Source organism: Nyctereutes procyonoides, unplaced genomic scaffold, assembly GCF_905146905.1.
Source record: "Nyctereutes procyonoides isolate TBG_1078 unplaced genomic scaffold, NYPRO_anot_genome, whole genome shotgun sequence".
In the NCBI taxonomy this organism is placed as follows: domain Eukaryota; kingdom Metazoa; phylum Chordata; class Mammalia; order Carnivora; family Canidae; genus Nyctereutes; species Nyctereutes procyonoides.
Genome location: NW_026575137.1, coordinates 6564388 through 6579612, shown reverse-complemented (window position 1 = coordinate 6579612; position 15225 = coordinate 6564388). Strand labels below are relative to the sequence as shown.

Sequence of the window (15225 nt, the reverse complement as noted above, 5' to 3'; positions counted from 1 at the left end):
TGGCTTCCATCTTTTAAAAAGTCTTAACTAATATATTTTTAATGAACCCCATAGAATTTTAATCCAATGTGATGAATAAAAATAGATCATAGCCTGTTCAAATGAAAGACAATAAATGAGAAAAGAAGGGAGAGCCAGACAGAAATCAAGAGTCACAGGGATGGGCAGCGGAAGGAATAAGAGAGAATGAGGAGAGAAACACAAAAGGAGAGATAAAGAGTGAAATAGGGAACCAAGAGTGAAGAGGTAACAAAGAGGAACAGAGAAAGAAAGAAATGAGTAAGAGATAAAGAGAGAGAAAATCAGACAGAGGTAGAGGGAGAGAGAAGAGACACAGAGGTCAAGGATCCTTGGACAGAGAAAGGAAGAGAGAGGAGCCAGCCCATTCTTCTCTGTCTCCTTTCTCAACCATCCATCTCTCCTGGAAAAAAAAAAAAAAAACAGAATAAAAAACAAAACAAAATAAAAGCACGGAAACTCCAAAAGGAACTGATACCCACTTTGCTGCAGTGGGAATGAGTGACCTGGGGCTTCCATCCCAGTGAGTACATGAGAAAGGATGGAGCTTATACATGTACAAAAACAGCAAGCACCCTCTAGCAGCCCTCTGCCTGCCCCTACATCCTTTCTCAAGCTGGCTCGAGAATCACTCACACAGTAAAGAAGAAATTAAATCTAACGAGGCAAAGATTTCCGAACCAGAAGAAGGAAACTGGCCAGCTCCATGCCTTCCTTTCTCCCCCCAAGACCCAAAGGACATCCTTTAAGGAGCACCAGGACTCTTCCTCCTTTTCCTTGCTCAGAATACTCTCCACCCTGAGAAATACCACGATCTATCAAGTCCCAACCCCTCCCACCTTGTTTGGCGACAGAGTCTCATCCACCTCTGTCATTTGGGCATATAGCACAAGACCTGCTACATTAAAGTCATCAGTAAGTGTTCATTAAACGAACAAACATACACGGATTCTAGACATATATGTATATACACACACACATATATCACACATATATTTATATTGCACAGACTTTTATAAAGTTTGTTCATAGTACTAAACAAAAATGTTCTAGTAACTTCTTTCTACATCTAGTCCCCGGATGACTACACTGACGTCACCATCATCCAAACTATTCACTCAGCACAAACTCTCTCATCTAATCAGTAAGGCCTGTTGATTTTGTCTGCTAAATGTCTCCTAATTTATCCCCTATGTCATCCAGCCACATACCAAAGGAAAAGTCAAACCCTTCGGAATGTCTTCCTAATCTTTTCCATTCCCCCACATTGTTGCCAGTATGCTTTCCAATCAAGTCACATTCTTCATGAGACAGCTTCAAGAGAAATCCATAAGGAAATCTCTCCCCATTTCCTTCAGAATTAACATCAAATTTTCTATTTTGGTACTGGGAACTTTCCCAGTTATACCCAAACCACCTCCCCATAATCATTTCCCGCCATTCTTCTTCCTCCTCATCTCTAACCACATCAAATTTGCATCAGTCTCTAAACCCTGTTTTACTCCTCTAGCAGGTCTCTTTCCATGGACTTCCCACCCTCCTTCCCCCACTGCCCCACTTCCCCACATCTAGATCTTTGGAAATTCGGCTCAAATTGCATCTTGTTCCTCAATCTGATAACCATCGCTAGGGAGAGTTAGTTGTTCCTGTCTCTGGGTTTCCCACACACATGAAATATATATTTATTATAGCTCATATCATAGCATGTGATAATCACCTCAGTATCTTTCCTCTCCATTAGACTATGAGTTGTACAGGTATCGACACTGTCTTATTGACTTTTATGTCTTATTGACTTTTATAAATATCCCAGGGCTTATCACGGAACGTGTGTGTACTAAGGACCCAATAAACACATGAAAAATTAATCAACATACCTTTCTGTGCTTTAATTAGTTGCTTTCCAATTTCTAACGTCACATAGGCAGTACCATTTAGAACTATGTCAGTTATGGTCTTCCAAGCATTAGCAGAGAGTCTTTCAGTGGGAGAAATAAAATTCCCTGCTGCGTTGTTTATCACAATCTAATAGATGAATAAGGCAAGTTATAGAAATTTCTATAGAAGTTATAGAAGGAAGAACATTTTCCCTGAAGAGCTTTTTACTTCTGAAACTTATTAACCCAAATAATACGATAAAGCTAAAGTTGATAGTGTGCTATAAAATAATACCATGGGATTTGGTTTGGTTTTATTTTTTGAGCCTGTGAAAATCTCACCAATTTACCAAATTTCAGAATCCTATCTTTGTCTCAAAATCACAATAGAATCTATCATTAAGAAAACAAATGTGGACTAAGCATATCTACCATTTGTCTAACTGTATTTCAAGGAATCTCAAAATGTCTTTTAATTTCTGGTGACATGTTGGCTTAATTTAACCCAATGAAATTCTTGGTTGATAACATGTTTCCTCACCATCGATAAAGATTCTTCTTAGTTCTACTAGCAGATTCAATATTACTGGTCTCTCTGAAACTAACTTTAAGTTAGAACAGTCCTCTCTTGGGGCGCCTGGGTGGCTCAGCGGTTGAGCGTCTGCCTTCAGCCCAGGGCGTGATCCTGGAGTCCCGGGATGGAGTCCCACATCCGGCTCCCTGCATAGAGCCTGCTTCTCCCTCTGCCTGTATCTCTGCCTCTCTCTCTGTGTATTTCTCATGAATAAATAAATAAAATCTTAAAAAAAAAAAAGAGAGACTATTGGAAGAAATCGCTTCTTTCCAATACATGAACCAAAACAACAGCAAAAATGCCTATGCACATCTCTGGTCTTAAAGAAAAAATCTGCAGTATCTTAGAGATTTCTTTACTTGTATCATTCTCCTCTATTGATAGAGATAATCCAAAATTATTAGGAAAAGCAAAGCGCATGAATCATTTAAACTAGATATTATGCCCTTGGATAACTGCTCTGCTTATTTCATAATCTTATTACATAAAGTGAAATCAGGTTTGTTCTATACAACTGTAAATGCATTTTTTAAGTATTTCCGAAAGGCAGTGGTGTAACAGTTCACCTAATCTGTTCGCTGCTCTGAGCAAAGCCAGCTCTTTGCTAAGGACAGAGAATAGGTGCTTCTCAACACAGCACTTGCTCACATCAATATTTTATTCCCTTAGTGCATCCTTAGCACATCTTGGTGGGTGTCATCAACATCAAACACCTCATACTTTGGCCTCAACACCATTACACTTACAGCAGGATGTCCTGCAACTTTGATCAATTCCAACACAGTCTTTTGCACCATTTCAGGATTCCTAACATCACACTGAATTGCATGAACCTGAAAAATATCAGGAAGAAAAGAGAATCCTAAATTTTTCAGACTTCTTAAACTAAAAACATGAATAAGTTATTTAAGCATGTTTTAATTCCTATATCTGAATTAAATAACTCTTTTACCTTATTTCCAGTCTGAGAAGAAATTTGTTCCGCGGTATCTTTTAAAACGTCAATGTTTCTAGAAATAAAGCACATGGTACTTTGTGTAAGCTCTGAAATAAGTTCATATTTTTCATCTTTTTAATTCCATAAATTAAAAAACAAAGAGAATCTATAGCTTAAACTGATGTAATTTTGACAAAAAGCAAAAGCTGTATCTACAGTCAGCTTGAATGAATTCACTTTCTAAAAGTTAAATTAGTACAATTTTTATATATCTAATATTCAATTACTGAGTTATTTACTTTTAAACTAATTATTTTATATCTACTCACAAATTTGAAGTTATTTCCTTAATAAAAAATACTGATTCAAAGGGGCACATGCACTCCACTGTTTGTAGCAGTGGATCAACAATAGCCAAATTATGGAAAGAGCCCAAATGTCCATCAACTGATGAATGGATAAAGAAGATGTGGGGTATGAATAAAGAATGGATATATATATATATATATATATATATATATATATATGAATGGATAAACAAGGAGTGGTGTGTGTGTGTGTGTGTGTGTGTGTGAGTGCACGCGTGCACATACGCATAATGGAATATTACTCAGCCATCAAGAAGAATGAAATCTTGCCATTTGTAACAATGTGGATGGACCTAGAGAGTATTATTATGCTAGGGAAATAAGTCAGTCAAAGAAAGACAAATACTATATGATTTCACTCATGTGGAATTTAAGAAACAAAACAGATGAACATAGAAAAAAAGAGAGAGAGGGAGGGAGGCAAACCATTGGAGATCCTTAACTATAGAAAACAAACTGAGAGTTGCTTGAGGGGAGGTGGGTAGATGAGCTAAATAATGGGCATTGTTAAGATGAGCACTGGGTGTTATATATAAGTGATGAATCACTAAATTCTATTCCTGAAACCAATATTATACTATATGCTAACTAGAATTTAAATAAAGACTTGAAACATGAAAAAAATAAAATAAAATTATTTCCTTAATATATAATCACTTCTGTTCCCTTGCCCAAACCTGCTTTAGAAAGAAAACACATTCATGATATAATGTAAACTTACATTATACTATATAAAATCTGCTATGTATAAGATTTATGTTAGTAGACTTTAGACCAAATTTAAAGATATAAAAGCATTATATGCATTCAGTTTCACATTCTTGAAAGAAACACGAAAAAGAAACCGTAAATATGAAATATGTAGTGTTACAAAGAAAATAATACTTTAATATTTGTAAAAACACTATAATATTTTTAAAAAATGTTCAGGCCAATTTGCATTAAAGGAAACATCTGAAAGTAGTTCCTTTGGGCCTTTGTAAATTACATAGTGACTTGTCATTCAGATTCCTATTCAGCCTATCTAAAAATTTTGCACTTTTCAAAATAAAAGGAAGTTGTAGATTTTGGGGCCTGTCTCTAAAGTTCTAGACTTACACTGTTATAGGGTCCCAGGATATGCCTAAATAAGAAATTCCATCTACATCGCCTTATCCTTCCTACATTTATCACAATAGACGTTTTGAAACATCTGCCCGTCTTATAGAAAATGGAAGGGTTATGCCCATTATCTTAGTACAAGGCTAACTATCCTTTGAAGCAGTAACTATAATCACTCCTAACTGAAAACAAAGCAGCCTCAATACAGTACTTTTTAACTTAAGCTTCAGGTTTAAGGAAAAAAAATTCTATCACTGAATTTGGTTAATATATACATCATCAATTTCATAATCAATCATTACTGATCTTCCTCAGCCTAAAAATGGGGTTACATCCTTGGTAAATCCATCGTAAGTTGAAAATACCATAATTCGAACATGCATTTAATACACCTGACCTAGTAAACATCATGGCTTAACCTGGCCTGAGGTTAAGCCAGGTTGACTTACATTAATGATTAACATTAGCCTATAGCTGGGCAAAATCATTTGACACAAAGCCTGTTTTATAATAAATTATTGAATATCTCGTGTAAACTTATTGAATACTGTACTGAAAGTGAAAAAGCAGGGCAGCCTGGGTGGCTCAGCGGTTTAGCGCCACCTTCAGCCCAGAGTGTGATCCTGGAGACCCGGGATAGAGTTCCACATCGGGCGCCCTACAGGGAGCCTGCTTCTCCCTCTCCTGTGTCTTTGCCTCTCTCCGTCTCTCATGAATAAATAAATAAAATCTTAAAAAAAAAAAAAAACAAAAAACAGAAGGGTTGTACGGGTACAAAATGGGTGTGAATATTATCATTTCCTTACCCTTATGACCAAGTGGCTGACTGGGAGCTGAAATGCACTGCTGGCATCATGAAAGAGTATCTTACCACATATTATTAGTCTGGGAAAAGTTCCAATTTCCAAGTACAGTTTCTACTGAATGTGTATCACTTTCACACCATTGTAAAGTCAAAAAATCCTAAATTGAAATCAATGTAAATCATGGTCCATCTGTATTTCTAGCATTACAAATTATAACTGATTTTTCCAAGGAAACTTGTTTAAATAATCTAAAGGATATTTCATAGAAAATTAAAATAAAAAAACTCTGGTAAACGGTGTTTTCAATATCATGGCACAGAACTATTTTATAATAGACTCTTGTCAGGCAATTTGCTGACCATGACTTACCGGCTGGCTATCACACACTGAGCACCCAGGCTGGACAGAAGGGCTGTCATTCCTTTACCAAGGCCAGTACCTCCTCCTGTAATAAATGCCACTTTTCCTTGAAAACTATTGGGCGGTAGCATCGCTTTTTGAAGGGGTGGGAAGAATTTAGACTGAAAAGCTTCATTGTTTTGATACAACATTTGTGTTCCATAACTGAAAAACTGAAAGGGAAAAAAAGAGTAATTGAAACTTTTGTAAATGCATTTCCACAAAATAGATGAATTTCAAAAAATTTACTCTTGGAATGTACTGTTAATCAAATTCTTAGTTTAACAAACTCACTGTAAACATATTGTACTGTATTTAATCAATTATGACTCTTTTTCCACTGGGATGTTAAGTAACATAGCGGAATGGTTAAAAGCATGGGCTTTGGAGCATGACTACATACGACAGAATTTTCTCCCTAGTTGTATAACCTGCAAGTGATTTAACCTCTTTGTGCCTCAGTTTTCTTCTATAAACGGAGACAATAACAGAATCTTATTCATAGGACATTTTAAGTATCACATGAATAAATACAAATAAAATACCAAGACCATTCTTTAGTATATACTAACCATTCTATGAGTGCTGGTATTATTATTTACAGGGGTTCTGCTTAAATTTAACTTTAAAAAGAACTAACCGAACAAGAAACAGTCAACAAAACTAAAAGACAACCTATGTAATGGGAAAAGATATTTGTAAATGTCTTATCAGATAAAGGGCTAGTATCCAAAATCCATAAAGAACTTATCAAACACAACACCCAAAAAAATAAAGTTCCAGTCAAGAAATAAACAGAAGACATGAACAGATATTTTAAAATACCAAGACCATTCTTTAGTATATACTAACCATTCTATGAGTGCTGGTATTATTATTTACAGGGGTTCTGCTTAAATTTAACTTTAAAAAGAACTAACCGAACAAGAAACAGTCAACAAAACTAAAAGACAACCTATGTAATGGGAAAAGATATTTGTAAATGTCTTATCAGATAAAGGGCTAGTATCCAAAATCCATAAAGAACTTATCAAACACAACACCCAAAAAAATAAAGTTCCAGTCAAGAAATAAACAGAAGACATGAACAGATATTTCTCCAAAGAATACAAACAAATGGCCGACACATGAAAAATGCTCAACATCACTCCACATGCAGGAAATACAAATCAAAACCACAAGGAGATGCCACCTCACACTGATCACAATGGCTAAAATTAACAACTCAGGGATCAACAGATGTTGGCGAGGACACAGAGAATGGGGAACCCTCTTACACTGTTGGTGGGAATGCAAGCTGGTGCAGCCACTCTGGAAAATGGTATGGAGTTAAAAACAGAGCTCGCCTGTGACACAGCAATCACACTACAAGGTATTTATTTAAAGGACAGAACCATAGTGATCTGAAAGGGCACATGCAATCCAATATTTATAGCAGCAATGTCCATAATAGCCAAAATATGGAAAGAGCCCACATGTCCATTGACAGATGAATGGAAAAAGAGGATGTGGAATATATATATAATGGAATATTCCTCGGCCATCAAAAAGAATGAAAACTTGCCATTTGCAATGATGTGGATGGAACTAGAGGGTATCATGCTAAGCGAAATAAATCAGAGAAAAATAAATACCATATGATTTCACTCATGTGGAATTTAAGAAACAGAACAGATGAACATAGGGGAAGGGAAGGAAAAATAAAATGAAAATTGAGAGGGAGACGCTGAACTCTAGGAAACAAACTGAGGGGTCCTGGAGGGGAGGTGAATGTGGGATAAGGTACCTGGGTAATGGGCATTAAGGAGGGTGCTTGATGGAATGAACACTGGGTGTTATACGTGACTGATAAATAACTAATTTCTACCTCTGAAACTAATAAAAAATTTAAAAAGATGTTAGTTGAAAGATGCATTCTTTAAAAAAGATGCAAAAAAAGAACATAAAGCATATTCATCTTTTAACAAGAATAATTTGGATAAAAATCACATTCCATTTTTCAATCACTGAAGAAAATTATTAAAATCTCCTCATAAGGCTTATTAAATCAAATGCCTCTTCCTATATTGTCCTTTGGATAATAAATTTACAACAGATGACTACTTGTTATATTTGAAATAGGGGAAAAATAACAATTTACACTAAAAATATATGTATTGTCCTATCTTATGTCTTACAACTCACATTCTCACATTACTTGTGAAAATCACTGCCATTCTCTCATTTAATCATAAAAACAAAGTGTTGAACATAATAACAAACAATAAGAGCTAATTTTATTAAGTGCTTACCATGTGTCAGGATTCGATATTAAACCAGTTCATTTTCACCACCCCATTAAATAGGTATTATTTTTACCCCACTGTACAGAAGTCCCAGAGAAGTTAAATATATTGCCCAAGTTATGGAACCAAGATTCAAATGTGATCTGGCTCCAGAGCCCTCCCCTATCACCTTGTGTATCTCCTCCCTCGCTGAACTCCTACAGAGCTTAATGATCACACCAAAGAGGCACATGATATTCCCCATCAGGTCATGGTTGGAAGATTAAAATCCCAGAATCTATCATTTCCTGCTAGAATATTCCTGTAAGCCAAGTGGGCTGCCGTCAGTTGGCCTGGGATAACCGGAAAATTTCTCTTAAGGAAACAATTGGTAATGTGGGCAATGATTTACACAAGAAAATGTGTACGATATGATATTAAGTGAAAAAAAAGTATATAATATGTTCTTAACTATAAATAGAAATATATGCTTTAAAAAAAGATTAATGAAGTAACAACAGTAAGTAGTAGATTCAATATTTATCATTTGCCAAGGTCTACTAAAGACTTTCAGTGCATTACCTCACAACAATCCTATATGGTGAATTCTGCTGTTATCCCCAATTTATAGATGGAAAAGCTGAAAAATAGAAAGGTCAGTTAACCAACTTTTAAAGAAGTAGAAAAATAGGAAGTAGAAAAGACTTGTTGTATCCAAGATGTCTGACGTCAGAGTCCATCCATTACCTTCCTTACACAGTTATTATCTCTAGATGATGAGATTACGGATGATTATTTTTGCTTTTCGTTTGGTTTTCAGTATTTTCAAAATCTTTTCAATAAGTATGATTTGCTTTTGTAATCAGGAAAAAAATGTTGTTGGAAGACAAAATTTGAAAACATGTATAAAATAATTGAAGATAAATTTGTGAATCTGATTATGTTCCATGCTGGTCATTGTATTTCCTTTAAGCTTCATGTTGACAAAGCATTTTCTTTTTGCATCCTTTTGCCAAAGCATAATAATCCAAGCAACCTACAATAATCTTTCTCTACAAAAATGGCAGTTTTACTTAAGGCTGCCACTGCCTCCAGGACTATTACATTAAGATGATGAATCAGGAAATTTGCACAAGTAGGCTCGTGAGTTTGTCATTTCCCATTAATAATGAAAAAATGTGTTCTAATTTTCCAAAGGCTCTAAAATGAATTTTTACTTATTTAGTGCTGATTTGAATAGAGAATGTGACATGGTACTTTATGAAAGATAAATTAAGTAAATAAAATATTTGTATACAAACATTTTTTATTTATCTTAAAACATTTTCTAAACTTCCTCAATAACAGAAGAATATAGAGGTAAAAATATAATCACTTTGATAACAATCCCTAGTAAGTGTCTATAAGGTATCAGGTGACTACACAGCACAGGCATACCTGTTATGTTTTACTTGATCTAATCATACGGATTTTTCCCACCAAACAAAAGTGAAGAAATTGATAGGCTATTTTATTTCATTACCTTCTGATAATTCATAGCATAAATGCTATTAAATATTAAATCCAAACCATCTGTCTGCCTAAAAACAAGTTGTTCATTTTAATATTAAGATCCATAGAAATGAACAGACCTCACAGAATCTTGTGGTATTCCGTCTCCTATTTCTACAGAGGATCTTGAATAACCTGAAACAGCATTTTGGCCATTTCTTTTTGAGTCATATAAAGTGGATACAAATTACCTTGCTTTGTGTTTTTTCCAGAAATAAGTTGTCTTTTGAAAGTAGATATAACATCTTTCATATCAAGATTGATTTCTTTGAACATCTTTTATTTTTTTAATTTTTTTATTTAAATTCAAGTTAGTTAGCATATAGTGTATTATTAGTTTCAGGGGTAGAATTCAGAGATTCACCAGTTGCATATAATACCCAATGCTGATTCCATCAAGTGCCCTCCTTAATACCCATCCCCCAGGTACCCCATCCCCCACCCTCCCCCCCAGTTACCTTCAGTTTGTTCCCTATAGCTGGGTCTCTTATGGTTTGTCTTTCTCTCTCTCTCTCTCTCTCTCTCTCTCTCTCTCTCTGTTTTTATCTTATTTTTCCTTCCCTTCCCCTATGTCCATCTGTTCTGTTTCTTATATTCCACATATGAGTGAAATCATATGGTATTTGTCTTTCTCTGGACATCTCTAAAATCTAAAATTCTTAAAATTCTCTAACATTTTCCACTTTGGCAAACAAAATTTGCTTATTAGAAGTTCTAAAATTGGGATGCCTGGGTGGTTCAGCGGTTAAGCGTGTCTGCCTTCGGGGCAGGGCATGATCCTGGAGACCTGGGATAGAGTCCTGCATTGGGCTCCCTGCATGGAGCCTGCTTCTCTCTGCCTATGTCTCTGCCTCTCTCTTTCTGTGTCTCTCATGAATAAATAAATAAAATCTTTTTAAAAAGTTCTAAACTTCCCAGAAAAAAAAAGTATCAGCTATCATCTGCCCTCCCTCCATACTCATGACTCTATCACATCATATAAATAATATCTTCCACCTTCATATGGTCCTAAATGATAGCATCTAAACTAATGAAAAGCAATCATACTTCTAATCCTCAGAATGGCAATTCCTTTAAAGAGTCTTGACTGTCTCTTCCCTGGAGGATGAGAACTGTATAGCATCAAGATTAATTCTTAAATTACCAAAGTATTTTGACTGGTCTCAAATGTCTAGAATAAACACCTACAATAAACACAGACTGGTGACCCAAGCCAGATGTTTTGTTATTAGGCCTGCTCAATATTTTAAAATTTTGAGCCAATATTTAGAATTCAGGTAAAATGCAAAAGCTCTACCAACTCTTAGGTCCAGCTTCTGCAACCACTGTCATTTGAGTGCCTTACTCCTCATCTAAATAAAACCCAAGAAACCAATACAAAATGGAAAGGGGAAAAATGGTTTTTCCTCTTTCATATAGCAATGTCGAAATAATTGTTTAATGTTCTAGGTACACTATGAAGAAAATTGAGTTTCAAATCTATAAATATCATTAATAACATGCAGAATTTGTGGAGCTAAAGAAGGTAATTTAACTCTTAGCTTCGCTATCTCACCATCATTGTCACTATTACTAATTGACCAGGCCTCCACATTAAAAGCCCATACCTCAAAAACACTGATGTCCATGAGGTGCCTGGGTGGCTGAGTTGGTTAAGCATCTGTCTTCAGCTTAAGTCATCATCTCAGGGTCCTGGGATCCAGCCCCATGTTAGGTTCTCTGCTCATCGGGGACTGTGCTTCTCCCTCTTCCCCATCTCACCCCACTCCTACATGCACTCTCTCTCCCCCAAATAAATGAACTCTTAAAAAAACAACAACACTGATATCCTCTAGAGTCAAAAATACAAAAATTAAGCTGTTTAGCATGGCATTCAAGCTGGACAATATGGCCTCAACCTACCTTCCCAGCTCTACTTCTTACCAGTTCCACCACTTAGAGGTATATACTCTATGCTCAACAACCCCTCAGCATTCCTGAAACTTGCCAACAACTTTCTCCTTCTGGCCTTTGCTTCTGATGTCTCATCTACCTGAACTACTCACTTTATTCTCCCACCTTGCAGGACCAGCCTTCAAAACCAAGCCAAAGTGTCAAAAACAGTTGATATTTTTAAAACATGCCTCAGTTAAAAATGGGCCCAATGAATCCCTCCCTCCATCAGAATCTCAGTTTTCTTCACCAGACTGTGAGCATCCAGGAAGATAGAAGAGCATCCATTTATTACTAAACAGGGTTTCTAACACCAATTAGAAATAAGCATTCAGTAAATGCTTGTTTCATTGACTGTAACAAAATCACCTGAGTGCAGACAAGTAGAGTCTTAATGGTGCTATGGATATAAATTCAGCTCTCTGTACTTCATCAGGTTGAAATAAGTTACTTCCAAGAACTCTAAATTATGCCTTCTCAAAAATTAGCCCCCCGAATCCAAATCTATTGATTTGTGAATAAGTCATTTGCAAATGGAAAAACTGGGCAAAGGCCTTAAAAAGATAGTCCGCATGCAAAAAAAAACATACTATCATATTTATAAGTAAGTGAATGTTAATTAAACAAAGATAATCATTTTTTTTTCTCACAAGATTGGTAAGGTTCAAGATTTCATAATACATAATACAAAACAAAATAGCTTATTAAAGTCACTCTTACACTCTGTTGATATGAATTGGGGCAACTTCTCTGGAGGCCAATTTGGTAACGTATTATCAAAATATTATCTAAACAATACACAACCTTCGGCGGACAACTCCACATTTAGGAATTAACCCAAAAGATATACTCATTCATTTGGGTGGGAGGGAGAAGCTATGTTCAAAAATACATACTAAGATGAAAATGAAATTAACAATTCTATTTACAATCACATCAAAAAAAAGTGCTTACTAATAAATTTAATAAAAGAAGTACAATACTTATAAATTAAAAACTATAAAATATCATTAAGTCTTATAGAAGTCCTAAATAAATAAAAAGACATCCTGTGTTCATGGATTAGAAAACTTAACTTTTAAGATTGCAATACTCCCCAAATTGATATACAGATTCAATAAAACCCCTATCAAAATCCCAGTTGGCTTTTTGCATAAGTTGACAAGCGTATCTCAAAATTCACTTTTAGGGGCTCAGAAATGCAAGGAACACAGAACAGTCAAACATATAATATATGAAAGCATTGGTTGTAATAAAAAATACTAGAAAACAATAGATCAGCATTTCAGTAGGGGGTATACCCAGCCAATTAGGGCACATCCATATAACAAAAAACTATGTATCGTTTAATATAGTCTATTCTAATAACAGTATGTATTTATCCAAACTTTCAACAAATATTTGTTGAATACCAACAATGCGAAGCGTTACATTTAAGGGAAAAATCCAAGGTAGGGAAATAAATATGAAAAGCTCCCAATTGTGTGGTCTTTTAATGAAAATATCTTCATACATATGCTTATACATGAACAAAAATTGTTGGGAGGATCCACAAGAAACTATTCATAGCACTAACCTCTTGGGAGAGAGACTTTTTGTATAGTCAGTGCATATTGTAATGTTGAGTATTAGGTATGTTCATAAATTAATATTTTATTAAAGATAGTTAACACAGGGGCACTCACACGGCTCAGTCGGTTGAATGTCTGACTCTTGGTTTTGGCTCAGGTCATGATCTTGGGGTTGTGGGACTGAGAGCTCAGCACATGGCTCCCCACCCAGTGGGGGGTCTGCTTCCCCTCTGCCTCTTCCCTCTATCCCCACCCCGCTCATGCACGTGCTCTAAGTAAATAAATATTTTTAAAAAGTTAACACAAATCAAATCATATATGCAAGCACACAATATAAAAAGGATATAGAGGAAAACAAAGTTATAGCAGGAACACTAGCATACGATCAGTGTTACAAGGATTTATTTAAAGTTTAAGTATTGTATGTTCCATACTTAAGTGTGAGCTATACTTAGAAGGAAAATGAAAGGTGTTCATAATCTGTTTATTTTTTTTTTTGGAGTTTCTAAGTACCTGTTGGTTTAGATCTTTTTAAAGATTTTATTTATTTATTCATTCGTGAGAGACACAGAGAGAGAGGCAAAGACACAGGCAGAGGGAGAAGCAGGCTCTCTGTGGGGAGCCTGATGCAGGACTTGATCCCAGGATCACGCCCTGAGCTGAAGGCAGACGCTCAACCACTGAGCCACCCAGGCATCCCGACATGAATATTTTTTTAAGAATAAATTTATCCTGACTCAGATTCACAGGATGAGAGCTTTGCAGACTGTCATATAAAAACATCAGCTTGGTGAAGACCTGACAATCTTAGTTTTCAAAGGATGACTTTGAAAAATGCATATTTTTGCATTCCCAATGCAACTCAATAGTCTATGCACACCATAAGCCTCCAATAACTGCTTCTTGATTTATTTTGTCCAGTTGCTAGAAGGCACATGTCTGTGCCCTGCATGCACTTTTTTTTAACATTTTATTTATTTATTCATGAGACACACAGAGAGAGAGAGAGAGAGAGAGAGAGAGAGAGAGAGAGGCAGAGACATAGACAGAGGGAGAAGCAGGCTCCATGCAGGGAGCCTGACACAGGACTCGATCCTGGGTCTCCAGGACCAGGCCCTGGGCTGAAGGCGGTGCTAAACTGCTGAGCCACCCGGGCTGCCCATGCTTGCACTTTTCAATGCCTAGACCACTGCCACTGCAGCCATGGAGGTAGCTCTCAGCTGGATGCATCTGGAAATACAAGAAGGAGCTGGGCAGGATGCTCTGTATTGATACTCCAATACAGGAACAGATAACGTTGCAGAATGAAGAACTGTCCCACCCACTAATACCATTAGTGATCCCACCAACTGGAAAAGAAACAGAGAGCCCAAACTCTACCCACATCTATGGCTTGCCATGGGCCGTTCTGCGCTCAAGCTCGGTGCCTGTGTGGATTGCTTGAGTACCTCCGCCCTCTCCTTAACTGAGAGCAGGGCACTGCACCAGAGGCCACTGATATTATAAGCTTCTGCAGAACACAGATCTCGTTGCCACAGCAACTGGAAGGTAAGGCTGAGCAAATATAAAAGAAAGTTAGCGGGACTCCAGGTTGCAGTGGCTAGGCTGAATTACGCAGCTGTTGCCAGTAGCAAGACAGAAATTACATTTTTAAGTAATGATACATCTTATAGCAATGGACAGGAGTCCTTGAAAAAGGAGCTGCTCTGTGCTTCAGGGTATACTTCCCATTTTTATTACAGTTCTTACCGGTCTGCAGTGAGATGTGGACCAAACAGATGCTTCACCAATACTTCTCAATAAAAGGAGATGAAATCATGGAGATAA

The 15225-nt window shown here is 36.3% G+C and overlaps 1 protein-coding gene across 12 annotated transcripts in view; it reads right to left on the bottom strand.

Annotated features, from left to right (window-relative positions):
• DECR1 (2,4-dienoyl-CoA reductase 1) overlaps nucleotides 1-15225 on the bottom strand; it is a 47431-nt gene that overhangs the window by 20814 nt on the left and 11392 nt on the right. For 5 of the 12 annotated variants that reach the window (XR_008661587.1, XR_008661588.1, XR_008661584.1 and 2 more), the window contains 2 exons: nucleotides 8927-8984; nucleotides 6116-6253 (listed from right to left, as the gene is read on the bottom strand). Coding sequence is in view for 6 of the 12 variants with exons in the window: in XM_055303324.1 (XP_055159299.1) it covers nucleotides 1896-2043; nucleotides 3216-3302; nucleotides 3422-3479; nucleotides 6051-6253 (496 nt within the window). In the remaining 6 variants the exon portion in view is untranslated. Of the gene's footprint in view, nucleotides 1-1895; nucleotides 2044-3215; nucleotides 3303-3421; nucleotides 3480-6050; nucleotides 6254-8926; nucleotides 8985-15225 lie in introns of those variants that run through there. The other 7 variants (XM_055303326.1, XM_055303327.1, XM_055303325.1 and 4 more) reach the window with 3 other exon arrangements.